This window comes from Candoia aspera, chromosome 1 (assembly GCF_035149785.1).
Source record: "Candoia aspera isolate rCanAsp1 chromosome 1, rCanAsp1.hap2, whole genome shotgun sequence".
NCBI lineage: Eukaryota > Metazoa > Chordata > Lepidosauria > Squamata > Boidae > Candoia > Candoia aspera.
This window is the reverse complement of record NC_086153.1, coordinates 173,293,765-173,306,128: the sequence shown is the minus strand read 5'-3', so window position 1 is coordinate 173,306,128 and position 12,364 is coordinate 173,293,765. Positions and strand designations below refer to the sequence as shown.

Sequence of the window (12,364 nt, the reverse complement as noted above, 5' to 3'; positions counted from 1 at the left end):
GGGCACATAACCTGTTGCAGATGCTGGGAAAGCCTTTAGCCCAGGAGAGGTCAAAAAAGTCACACACCAAGCATTTCTATAAAAATAATTTATTTACAGAAAGCAAAAACAAAAGCAAAACATTTAAAGTACTTAGCTCCGTTTGGAGCAAGCCTTGCTGAGCTACATTTCCAGCAGAGAGAAAAAAGGAAGAAGTGAAGAACAAGTCCGGGCAGGTCCTCCCCCCAGGCTATTTTGCATGAAGCACGTGAGAGGAGACAATCACTTGCAACCTTTCACCCGGCCAAATGATTAGGTATAATAGTAGCTTAATCTATTAGTAGGAAAAACCTCAACAATTTACACAATGGACAACTGAGCAGGCAGCACTGCAACGGGATGGCAACTGTTGCCAGTGCACATCGTATAGGCTTCAAGTTCTACCTTTCCCACTGTCCATGCTCTTTATACCTCTGCCTCTACTGAGTCTTCTCTGCTCCACCATCCCTGGTCCTTCACCTATTTCATTATACTCTGTGTGGCCCAATATCACTAGAAAACCCAATGTTCCCTTTCTAGCTTTGTGCCAACACCAAATACCTTAAACACTAAATTTTTCATGTTTGTCAGTGAAATGAAATGTTTCTAAAATTCACTGAAAGATAACTGATCGTAAACAGTAAATTGTGGAGGGCACTGGGAGAAGATTTGGCTTTGATGAAGACATAGTTGTAATTTTTGACATTTCATATTTGTATTTGGACACACTGCATAACCTATCTTGGATTTATGTTAATTTTGGTTAACAAATTATTTTAAATTGAGTTTAATAGGACATGTTTAGTGTTCTACCCTAATCAAAATAGAGTATTAAAGTGGAACACTGTATTTTGCCAGTGTATTTTTAGCTAGGAAGTTATTGAATTCAGCTGCTTCTGAACAAACGGGGGGGGAGAATAAATTTCAAATATAGCATGCCATATCAAAGCATTGTATCTACGCTTTTATTCAAGAGTTGAACAGTGTTTTTTTTTATACAGAGCTGCTGGGGGTTTGAGAGTTTAATGCCTGTTTCAGATGGCTACAGGTAGTCCTCGACCTACAACCATTCCTTCAGCAACCATTTGAAGTTACAGCAGCGCTGAGTGAATTGTGGTTACAATTGTGGTCCTCAGAGTTCTAGCCATCCCAGCAACTCCGCAGTCACGTGACTGCCATTTGCAACCTTCCCTGTCGGCTTTCCCAGAAAATCAATGGGGAAGCCGGCAGGGAAGGTTGCAAGTTGCTGGGATAAGTCTCCCCCACCTGTGCACCCTCTCCCAGCCCCTCTACACTTGTGCTGCACTGCCCACTCACACACCTCTGTGCACCCTCGGTGCTGGCCCACACCCCCTCACACCCCCAACCTGTGCCGCACCTGTCTTGAACCCTTGTGCATCCAACCCACGCCGTGCCTCACACCCCCCTACGCACCTTCCCCAACCCTCACCACGTCTCTCATGCACTCTTGCACACCCTCCCCAACCCGCATCTCTCGCACATCCCCTTGCCTACCCTCCCCTGCACCCCTGCGCACCCCCTCGCTCCCCCACCTGGCAGCAGCCACTTACCTTCCTGCCTAATGACCATGGGATTTGGTTAACAGCAGCAACTGGGACTGCAGGGATTACTATTGCTAAGTGATGCAGTCGGGCTTTACGACCACATTGCTCAGCAACAGAAATTCCGGACCCAATTGCCATCATAAGTCGAGGACTACCTGTATTACCTACTTGTCCATTTTAAAATGTTGTATGGAATTTGGGCAGTTAGTGACATCTTAGATTGCTTCTGTTTTTTTCTGAGTCTGTCCATTCTAAGAAGTGCTGACCTACAGATATGAATGTATAGGATGGATTTTGCTAAAATAAGCAGCCCTGAAAAAATTCTCCTTGCCATCCAGGGTTGATAAGGTAACCTCTTAGGAGTTTCAGGACAGAGAATGCCTTTGCTACCTGAAGCTGCTTGCTTGCTTGTTTATTTATTGCTGGAGATGAATCCATGTTGCTTCAAGAGGCTTTTTACACCAAGATAATAGCAGCAGCTCTTTAGAGATCCATTTGTTGCCGTGGTGATATGCCTATTTCTTTTGTTGGCCCTCTCCTACTTCAACATACCCCCTTCCTGTTATGAACCTGGTGAAAATGTCTGCAAGTTCTTCAGAGCTAATCAACAGCATGCATCATTCTTTTCATCTGATCACTATAGCGCAGGGTCCTGTAAGAATAAGAATGGAGTATGAATTGTGTAAAGCTAGGCTAATGGAACTCTATAAGGAGCAGGGTGTCCGCATCAGCAGAGTGAGTATATGGCAGAATGTAACCTTTCTCGTGAGCTGAAAATACCAGAATTCAAATAGCACCCTGCCTCTATCCGTGTTGACCCATTAATTCTGTTCCTTTAAAAATGCTTTGGCTATACATCAGCATTCTTTACCAAAGGGTGGGTGGATGCCATGTTCTCCCTCCAGCTGAATAGCCGAAGGCCCTGATCTTGTGTTTCTGTCATCCCCTTTTCTTTCCCTCCAGGAATGAGATGGAAAGACACTTTTTGGAGCTGCTGCAGTTCAATATCAATGTTCCTGCCAGTGTTTATGCCAAATACTACTTTGACCTTCGCTCTTTAGCAGATGACAACAACCTGTGCTTTCTGCTGGAGCCCCTTAGTAAAGAGCGAGCACAGAAATTAGAGGTAATAGTGTGAGATTTTGCACAGGGCAGTTGCCTTGTATAACAGCAGCTTTTGTGGCTGCCAATTACTCTAGTGTTGTTTGCAAAGCATTTGGGATTTTGTTTAACATCTTAATTAAGGAAATTGTTGATGTATAGGTAATCCATCCTGAGGACAGGTGTGCATCCCCTGTTCCTGCAGTGCAGAAAAGGCTAGGAATGAGGCAATAGGGATTCAGATAGTTTGGATTTTTCATACTTTAAAATACTAGCTAACAAGTCTGATGCACTCTACATTTACCACTTTTGAGGCTGTAGTTCTCCTGATTAGCTTCAGAATTCAAAGGACATGTGAAGTATCCAACTCAAATCTCATTGTCCACAATCACCTAATGGATCTGTACATTTTTAGATAATTTTTAATACGTTTATAATATAGACTTCACATATCTATTGAGAACTTAGTCATATTATGTTAAATAAGCCTTGCTCCCAGGTAAGTATGTATAGCTTTATCAGAGATTGCTAAAATGGGATCTCCAAGATAGGCCAGTTGTGAGCAGTTGCTGGAAGTACTTTTGCATTACCAGTCCTAATGGTGTTGCATCCTCTATTGCTCTTGATTTCAGCCTAGGAAAAAATGCATGACCGTAAGGGCTGAAGCATGGTGGAAAATTCTTCCCAGCTGCATTACAGATTGTAGTGGTAGGAGAACTGTGGGTATCTCTGCCGATTCCTGTAAAATGTCTTTCTGGTGTGGAGTGAATGAACAGGTCCCTTCAGGTATCCAGGTCAATGCTTACGTCAGTACAGAAGTACCTTAGAAATTCTGAGGAGCTGGTGCGTCTTCTTGTGTACTTTCTCTGTGTTAGGAAAACTTGTATTTTACAAAAACAGCACTTGTCATGCATGCTGTTTCAAGGGAAGTGTTCCTGAAGAGTAAAACAGAGTAAAAAATATATTTAAAAGAGCTTTGAGACAGTGCTCCATGCAAGTATCAACGCTCCCCCGCTTCCTTCCTTTACAGCTGACTCTCTTGGCATGTGAGCCACTGTCTCTTTGGATAAGAAATAGTCTGGGCAAGCAGATGCTGGATTGATTATTAAAAATCATTATATGTATGAATCAAGCAAATGTTTTGTAGAGAGTCTAGGAAGTGGTTTAAAACGAGCTTTGTTTGGAAGTGCATTGAATGGACACACCTCTAAAGTACCAGTGGAACTTTTCACTGCAGAGAGGGCTCTAAAACTTCCAAACCTATTTCCTGGGAATATGTTTACTGCAGTACTAATTTGATGTAAAGTGGGATGTTCTTCCTTCATTCCTTGGCTCTCCATGCAAGATGGTTCAGCTCAAATAATACGTTTGCTTACCCTTCAAATTTTCAAAAACCTGGCTATTTGGTTCTTCTTTGCAGGAAAAAAAATAAAGTTAATACAAGCATAGATTTTTTCTTCCCAATTTAAAAGGCCCAACACAAATGTTTTGTAGGCTATCTCCAGGCTGTGTGAGGACAAATACAAAGATTTGTCAAAAGCTGCTATGAGACGGTCCTTCAGTGCTGATAACTTAGTTGGCATTCACCGTTCTAACGCCATCCTCTCTTGATCAAGATGGAAAGCTACAAGACTGTGGCACCAGCATTCCTAGCAGTGGGAATAACACCTTCACTCCAAGTTCACCAGTCAGCAATGATCGTGTCTTCCTGGTGGAGGACAGGGTGAGCGAATAAGCCCAGGAAGTTCAGAGCCAGAGGAGTTTTAATTCCTCGGGGGAAGAAGAGATGGAGCCTTGTCAAAAGGCACACTTCCTTTAAAATCCAGAGGTGCAGAAACTTTTAATGAGTCGTCTTCCCCTTTTCTCCTCACTAATCTCCTCAATCCACAGATGTTTGCTTACTATGTAGGCCTATAGCTGTGAACTCTCTGCATTTTAAATAATGACTAGTTTTAAAACTTAGACTTCGAGCATTAACACAATAGTCATAATGTTTTTTCCCCTTCGGAATCCAGGACCCAACTGCAGTTGCCTTTCCAAGTCAATGCAACAACCTTCATGCTAATAATGGCGAAACGTCACACTGGAACTGATGCCGTAGCATTAGCAAGTGAAGGTTTCCCTCCTCTGCCCTCCTTCAATACTCACACTTCAGACTTCTATTGATTGGTACACTGGTGGTCTATTTAGGACAAGGAGTTGCTGAGTAGCAAGCTATATGCTAAGTGTAAACAAAATCTCTTCATCTGAGATTGTTATGGGAGAGGGAAATGTTAGGGAGAGGAGCAAAGGAATGGTGTTCTGTATTCGCTAATAAGTAAAGAAGTTGTTCAGGGTCTATTTCTTGTCAGTTTTGATGCATCTTACGTACTCCTAGACAAGCTGTGGAGACAGGATTCATAATATACTTCCTTTTCTTGAAGTGCTGAAAAGAGTTGCCCTGAAATCCCTAACAAATGTGTTGACTTGGTGATGAACAATGCGGCTGCTCAGCTAAATTCTTCCACTACAAACAGTAACTATATAACAAGTCCTGCTTTTATTATATGCTTCCAACTAGCTTTAAATTCACAGTGGCAAACTCTGGTCCTGATGAGGGAGATATGATTATTCTCAATTCATAAAACAGATTATTTTTCCTTAAGAACCTAGCATTTAATTATCCTTGTTCTGCAGTAAACTTATATTGGCTTTTCCTAAATATTAAATTGGCTCTTCAAGAAAAGAAAATTGAGAGAAATAAATTCGTTCTTCTCCAGAACAGAAGACATAGCTAGCCTTTCCAAATTGCAGACCTTTACAGTTCCGGGTCACAATGTCTAAGTGGTTTGTACTTTAAAACATCCCACTGTGCGGCTCCTCTTACAGTTTGACTCTTTTTGTTCTATTTAATTATGAACCCAGCTTGCTTCTTGAGTGTTCAGCAGCACTCGAATTGTTAGTCTTATTACAGTGTTTTAATCTACCGGCCCCAGTCTGTGGCATCAGGTATTGATTATAATTCAATTTTGAAATAAATGCTACATCTTCAGGTGGCTTTCCTTTGTCATGTTTGTATTAAAAGAGAAGCTAATAATAAACTCTATTTTAATTAAACTGAGGTGTTGGTTGGTTGGTTGCTTTGCATTTTTCCCCTCAAGGTTGCTGGTTATGTCTACACTAAAACACTGAATGACATTGGTTGCACAGGCAGAACTCGGCTGCCTTTTATATCCTAGACTCCTCTCTGTGTACCACACAGGCAATCCGTCGGCATGCTCCTCTGACACGGCCTGCTGCCATGCCTGCTGGATTTCATTGATATATTTCAGATTTTTAATAGGCACTCTTCCAGTCTTCAGTTAAGACTTTCAGAGTGGTTTATGTTGATTGAAAAGCATAATATAATGATTATAAAATGAACAGTGCATAGCCGCCTTTGTCTAAAACAAAGAAACAACAACAAAAAGATCTGAACAGCCTCCGCAAAAAAGTCTTCACGTGGTTCCAAAAATGTTGCAGGGTCAGCCAAATTCTTCTCCTCCATAAGTCAGGTACTGCTACCAAGATGTCTCTGCCCCTCAACTCCACTTTCTTTTCCCCTGAAGTGGAAGTATGCGGTATGTGGATGTGAAATTGGAAAGCCACTCTGTTGCCACCTCCGTAAGACCTCAACTCAACACACATTTTATGAGGATTGTGCAACTTCTAGACAACCCCAGCAAAAGGAGCAGCTTCTTCAAGGAGCTGCTGACAGGTACAGGAAACTTGCCCATGGTAGATTTGAAGCACCTTTCCCCTCTCACATCCAAAGACTGCACAGCTGTACTCTGAAGGCAAGATTTTAATATTTTTAAATGCTCTCCTTAATTATTGGGAAACACAGGTAGCATAAAAAATACAGGGAGGCTGAAATGTTTCATAGTTGAAAATGGAAGTACATATTTAAAAGCAGGAGGAACAGTGTGGTAGATAACTTTAGTTATAGTTTCATAATGGAATTGCAATTTGGTTGGCGTTTCTACAATTACGTGATAATGGCCTTCTGATGCATAAGAGAGCTCTTGACAGCTAGCAGTGAACCGTCATGTACACACAAAATTCAGAACAAGCTCATTCAAATATGCCCACTTCGCTGTATGAAGAAAATATTTAAAAGGAGTGCAACCTCAAGCATTCATTCATATGTGCTTAGTTGGGGGTTCGATAAGTCAAGATTCAATAGGATGCCAACTCACTTGAGTGTTGCTAAATTGCTTTTATATGAGAGTAAGTTTATTTTGTCTCCAAGGCAATTTTAAGCTGAAACCTCTTAAAATGAATTTGGTAGGCAAAAGTAAACATGGCTTTGAGCAATGGAATATATGTTAAGCCTGCTGCAGAATAAGCAGGTCATTATCAAGAAAGTGAAGGGATTCAAAAAATTAAAATCTCTCATTACAATCATAGATCAGAAAAAAATAAATTGTAGAACAAAATTAAAATGAGTTGAAGTTACTTATTTATTGTCTGATTTGACACCACCCACCTCCAAACAACTCAAATACAGATCTTTAAAAATTACAGTAAAGGCACAAGTTCTGCACCAACCAGAGAGATGAATGCTCAGTACCAAAGGCAACAAGCGCCTGGACTTAAAATCTGCATCTAACTATGAACAAACGTGTGCGTTAAGGAGGGATCTACTGAATGCAACAAGGTCACTGAGCTCTGTAGTCCCCTCAACTGAAATGCTCATTTTCCTGGGACTGAGCAGAACAAAATGCCCCATGTATTGAAGTTTTGCTCTGAGATTGAAACAAAATGCCTCACCTTTTGGAGTTTCATCCTGAGACCCAGACAAAAACACAGGTAGTCCTCACCAACTGGAACTGGGAACTCCATCCCTAAGCGACACAGTTGTAAGGTGCAATGTCACATAACTCTGTTTGCCTACAACTGCAGTTCTGGCAGTCCTGGTTGCCATTGTTAGGTGAATCCCGCATGGTGTCAGCATCCCACAGTCACATGATCACCATTTGCAACCTCCTGGCAGCTTCCCTGTTGACTTTGCTTGTCCAGAGCTGGCAACGAAGGTCGCAAATGGCGATCGCATGGCCACAGGACGCTGCAATCATTGTAACTGTGAGCCAGTTGCCAAGTGCCCAAATCACAATCACGTGACATGCTGTGATGGCTGCAACTACGAGGGCCTGTCGTAAGTCCCCCTCATTCAGCACTGTTGTAACTTCAAATGGTCACTGAACGAGTGGACGTTAAACAAGGACTACCTGTAGGGCATTTAATACCATATTGCTTACTGCTGTCCAACAACTGACTTGTTTTAAAATTCCTCCACCCTACTGTGTAGACTTGGATAGTACATTTGCTATTAATAGAGAAGATACAAGACCTCTACTGAGGATGAGGATGAGTTGAAGAAAGGAGAGAGGAAGTTAATAAAACCCATGTTCAAAGCTTGAAATTAATTTTGGACAGAAGAAAAAGATTTATCTTTCTAGTAGGTGAGTTCTTCCCCATAAGGAAGTTACAGGCTGTAATATAATGTTACATGACTGTATTCAGTATGTTGTGCTTTCTTTTTCAGGTCAATTGCCAAATACAAATGTGCCTATGCCTCATCAGTTCCTGTTGCTATGTTGTTGAGCTTTTGTATTGCCAAATGCAAAAGCTGTTGCGTTTGCACTGGTCAAGAATAACACTAATAAGGAACGTTAAGCCAGTAGCCAGAAAATTGTATTTGTGCTAATGCTATTTGTTTGTCAATTGTGTTGAATCCATTGTTTATTGCATTTTTAGGACTTTGTGTCTATTTATGAGGACCTGGACTGCAAAAAGTTTACTGAACTATTGCTATAGGGAAATTACAAACAAAAGTCCCTTGGCTAATATTTTTGGATAGCATTTAGGATTCATCTGTTTTGGTGTCTCTGGGATAAAAAACATGGGAGTAAACAGCTTATTTTGAGTTATCATTGTTCTTGATGGCAGAATATATGAAATGTTTTTAGATTGGTTCTGGCAGAACACGGAGCATTGAAACATTGAGAGTTGATTTGGAGTTTAGAAGACAGCCTTTTTTCTGTTTCACACCCTTCCCCGTCTCCAGTAAGAAGCTGCCTTGAGAATATGGAATCAGACCATAAGACAATTTAGCTCAGCACTGCCTTCTACACTGATGGTGGTGGATTTCCAGGATATCAAATGTACCCAACCCTACTTTGCCAGTAATTGAAATTTAAACCTCCTACATATGAAGCATGTACTACTGAGCTAAAGTAATAGGGGAAGCTACAAATGGTTGCTATCTGGTGTTTTAGCAATTTGACTAATAAGGAATTGACTAGTTTGGGGAAGCTGATAAAAGGAAGAGGCAGTAGTGATGCCCATGGAAAGTTTTTAGCTAGTAAGATGCTCAGGGTGGCATCATGGGATTCAAGGAAGAGTGCACTTTGTTAAGTCGTGAAGTACGTATCCTGCCATTGGTACTGTTTCACATCAAAGTTCACCCATGTACATGATCATTGGGAACTTTGCTCCTGTTCTTCAAGTCAGCCCTTCCCACAGCATTGGTTCTAGAGGCTCTACTATTTTTAGTTGTCTTAAAGAAACCAGCAAGTGCTAGCAAGTCAAAGAAATTATATTGTTTAACTGAATTCGAGAGTTCATTAAAAATTGATTTGAGTTTAAAGGTTTGGGGTAGCGTATTTAAAAAATAAAACAAAATGGATATACGTGCGATAGTTCCTTTAGCCCATCTTTGGGAAGGAGAAAACAGCACACCCATAAAATAAGAATACAGATGGCCTTCAGGGGTCAGGAGCAAAAGACTAGGAGTGAGCCTTCCTTCACATTCTGCGACATCACATCTGTTCAGACTTGCCGCCACCTGAATCGTGTGTTCCTCTCAGTAAGGGGGCCTTAGCAGGTGGCAGGACCTTTAGCCGCCCTTGGTTGATCTAAGAAGTTATGCTGCATCAACCCTGGTTAGTACTTGGATGAGGGATCGGCTGGGAATTCTGGGGCTCTAGGTGTGTCTGGAAGAACGTTGTCAAAGACCGTAGAAAGCAGCAGTGGCAAATCACTTCTGTAATGCTGCCAAGAGAACTGCCTGCATGGAATCTCCATACTGTATGTCAAGCTCAACTTCAGGGCACCTTAAAATAGCAAGAGATTAAAATACTTAGAGCTATGGATTTAGTTACTAGCAGTGAGTTTAATCCTTTCTCCTGCTCTTTCTCATCAGAATATATCCACCATTTTTTTTTCTAGGAAGAACTTAGACTTAGAAGAACTTTAGACTTCTCTTTCTATGCTTTTTGTTTTTTTATTATGCCTTTGAGTCAGTCTTGACTCCTGGCAACTGCCTGGACTAGTCCCTGCAGTTGTCTTGGCAAGGTTTTTCAGAAGTGGCTTGCCACTGCCTCCTTCCCAGGGCTGAGGGAGAGGGGCTGGCCCAAGGTCACCCAGCTGGCTGTGTGCCCAAGGTGGGACTAGAACTTACAGTCTTCCGGTTGCTAGCCCAGTGCCTTAAGCACTACACCATGCTGGCTCTCCCTTCTATGCTTACTTAGCTAGAATACATACACACATACCACCATACAAACAATTTAAAGGCTGCCTGACTCCACATGATTCTGGGCAGCTTTCGCTTTTAAAAGCAAGAAACAGTAAAATAACACAGAACATATGCATCCAGGGGGCAACCACACATAACAGACAAGAAAATCCCACGGCCTGGGAGAATAGCCAAGTTTTCAATGAGTTCTGAACATCATCGGCGGGAGCCATATGGCTCTCTGGGGAATATTCCAGAGGGCAGGTGCTGCACCAGATGTTTCTCAGCAAAGCTGTTACTGTGAACTTGGCCTGCTTCACTCGTGAAGTTTTACAGGGGATCCAGATGATGATGTTTCCCATTTACAGTACTCCCTTGTTTTCCCACTACTGCCATTGATGAGGGCAAGAGAGAATGCTGCATTTGTCTCCTAGCTCGCTAGTTAACGGCGAGACACCAACATCTCTAAATTATGCTGTTTTTCTCATACAGCTCTCTTGTGTTCATTAATCTCAGCATTATCAAAAGTGAACATACTCTTTTTTCCTTCCTTGTATTTGAGAGCTCTTCCTGAGCTGTTCCAAAATGTTTATGACCCAAAGAAGGATTTCCTTCCATGGAGGAGCATTTCCATTTTGTTTTAGGCACCATCTTCTATCAGAGATGCCTTTTTTTCAGTGACAGAAGAAATCATTTGTATCTTTCAGTAAGGCTGGGAGATAGTTGGGTTTGTGGATGATTCTAATTTATTTTAGCTTCCCCTTACATTTTATAGTAAAAGCTGAAGTTTGAAAAAATAGCTTTCCATATCTAGACTAAACCATATCAGACCCTGGCTGTTTTGAAAATATGCCGTCAAATTATGAATGGACATTTCTAGACTTACCCAGGTGTTTTGTTCTGAACCTGTCCTGCTGGAAGCCGGGGGACACAACTTGATATGCTGGACTTATCCACAGTCCTAGGAGCCCTTCCCCACCAAAGGGTGATTTTTATCATGACCGAAGGCCATGACTGCATACAAAGTGGAGAACAATCATTATAACCTGTATCTAATTCAAATACTGTTGGAGTATCAGTTAATATTAGGACAACTTTCTGGAGTCTGCCCTAGCACAAGTGCAGCCTATAGCCCAGAAAAAAGCTGTGTGCCTTTCTGGAAGCCATCAAATTCTTCCTCCAGCGTGGGCTCCTTGTCTGCATGCAATCTTCCCAACCATCAATATTCAAGAGGAAATGGATTCATCTCCTGTCATTGACTCGTTAGGTTACAAACATGTCTTTAAGGCAGTATTTGAGGAGAGAGAAGGCGACAAGTGTTTTGTCTAGGTTGGAACCTGGAAATGAGAAAGCCACGTCATGACTAGCAAGCCTCCTTATCCCCTAGTTCCTGCGCTTTCAGGAGTTAAAGGGCAAAGCTTCACCTAGTGTAATTGTCCTTCCCCAAACAGCGTAAAAAGGATTTTCAGAATTTGGACAGGAGTTTTAGATGTGAAATGATGCAGATTTTTGTTATTTGTTAATGATGCAGATATTCGTTAGTTCCATGAAATGGAAACACCATGCTCTGGAAAACATCAAGCTGAGCCAAATACTAGCTTTCTTGCTTTTTCATGACTATATTGTTTTTGGGAATCAAACAAGTGCCAGCATTTTGATACAATGAATTTTCATTTAAATTGAAGGGGGAAAATACTGCATTGATTCTAAATAGCAATTTGAAGAGAATCTCCTTTTTGCTTGTAATTTAATACTAATGGTAGCTTCACAGTCCTATCATAATGTTACCTTCTGAGCTTTGAGAAAGGGATGAACGCTGCTTGTAATTTTAGAATCTAAAGTTGAAATGCTCCAAGTCTAACCACAATTAGAGAAGAGCCCAACTTGGCCTCCAACAGATCTTTCCTCACTTGTTAATTGTGGCCTGATTGTATTTTTAGAGTTGCATTCCTGTGGCATAACTTTCTTTTTTATTCATCATAATCACAAAACATAACACAATTATGCTTGACTTTGAGGAAGGGATGCCTGCTGTATTTAGTAAGGTATCTAAATATTTTGTCTGGTTTTTCATATTTTCAAACTACAGAATGTGCATCTATATGTAAGGTATGGGGTTCTTGAACCACCAAGCCCAACAAAT

The 12,364-nt window shown here is 41.3% G+C and overlaps 1 protein-coding gene across 2 annotated transcripts in view; it reads left to right on the top strand.

The window, feature by feature from the left end:
- CCNYL1 (cyclin Y like 1) overlaps positions 1–5,780 on the top strand; it is a 47,137-nt gene extending 41,357 nt beyond the window's left edge. For both annotated transcript variants that reach the window (XM_063317938.1, XM_063317937.1), the window contains 2 exons: positions 2,547–2,709; positions 4,179–5,780. In XM_063317938.1, coding sequence (XP_063174008.1) covers positions 2,547–2,709; positions 4,179–4,295 — 280 coding nt within the window. In that variant the 3' untranslated portion in view covers positions 4,296–5,780. The remainder of the gene's footprint in view (positions 1–2,546; positions 2,710–4,178) is intronic.
- The last annotated feature ends 6,584 nt before the right edge of the window (positions 5,781–12,364 follow it).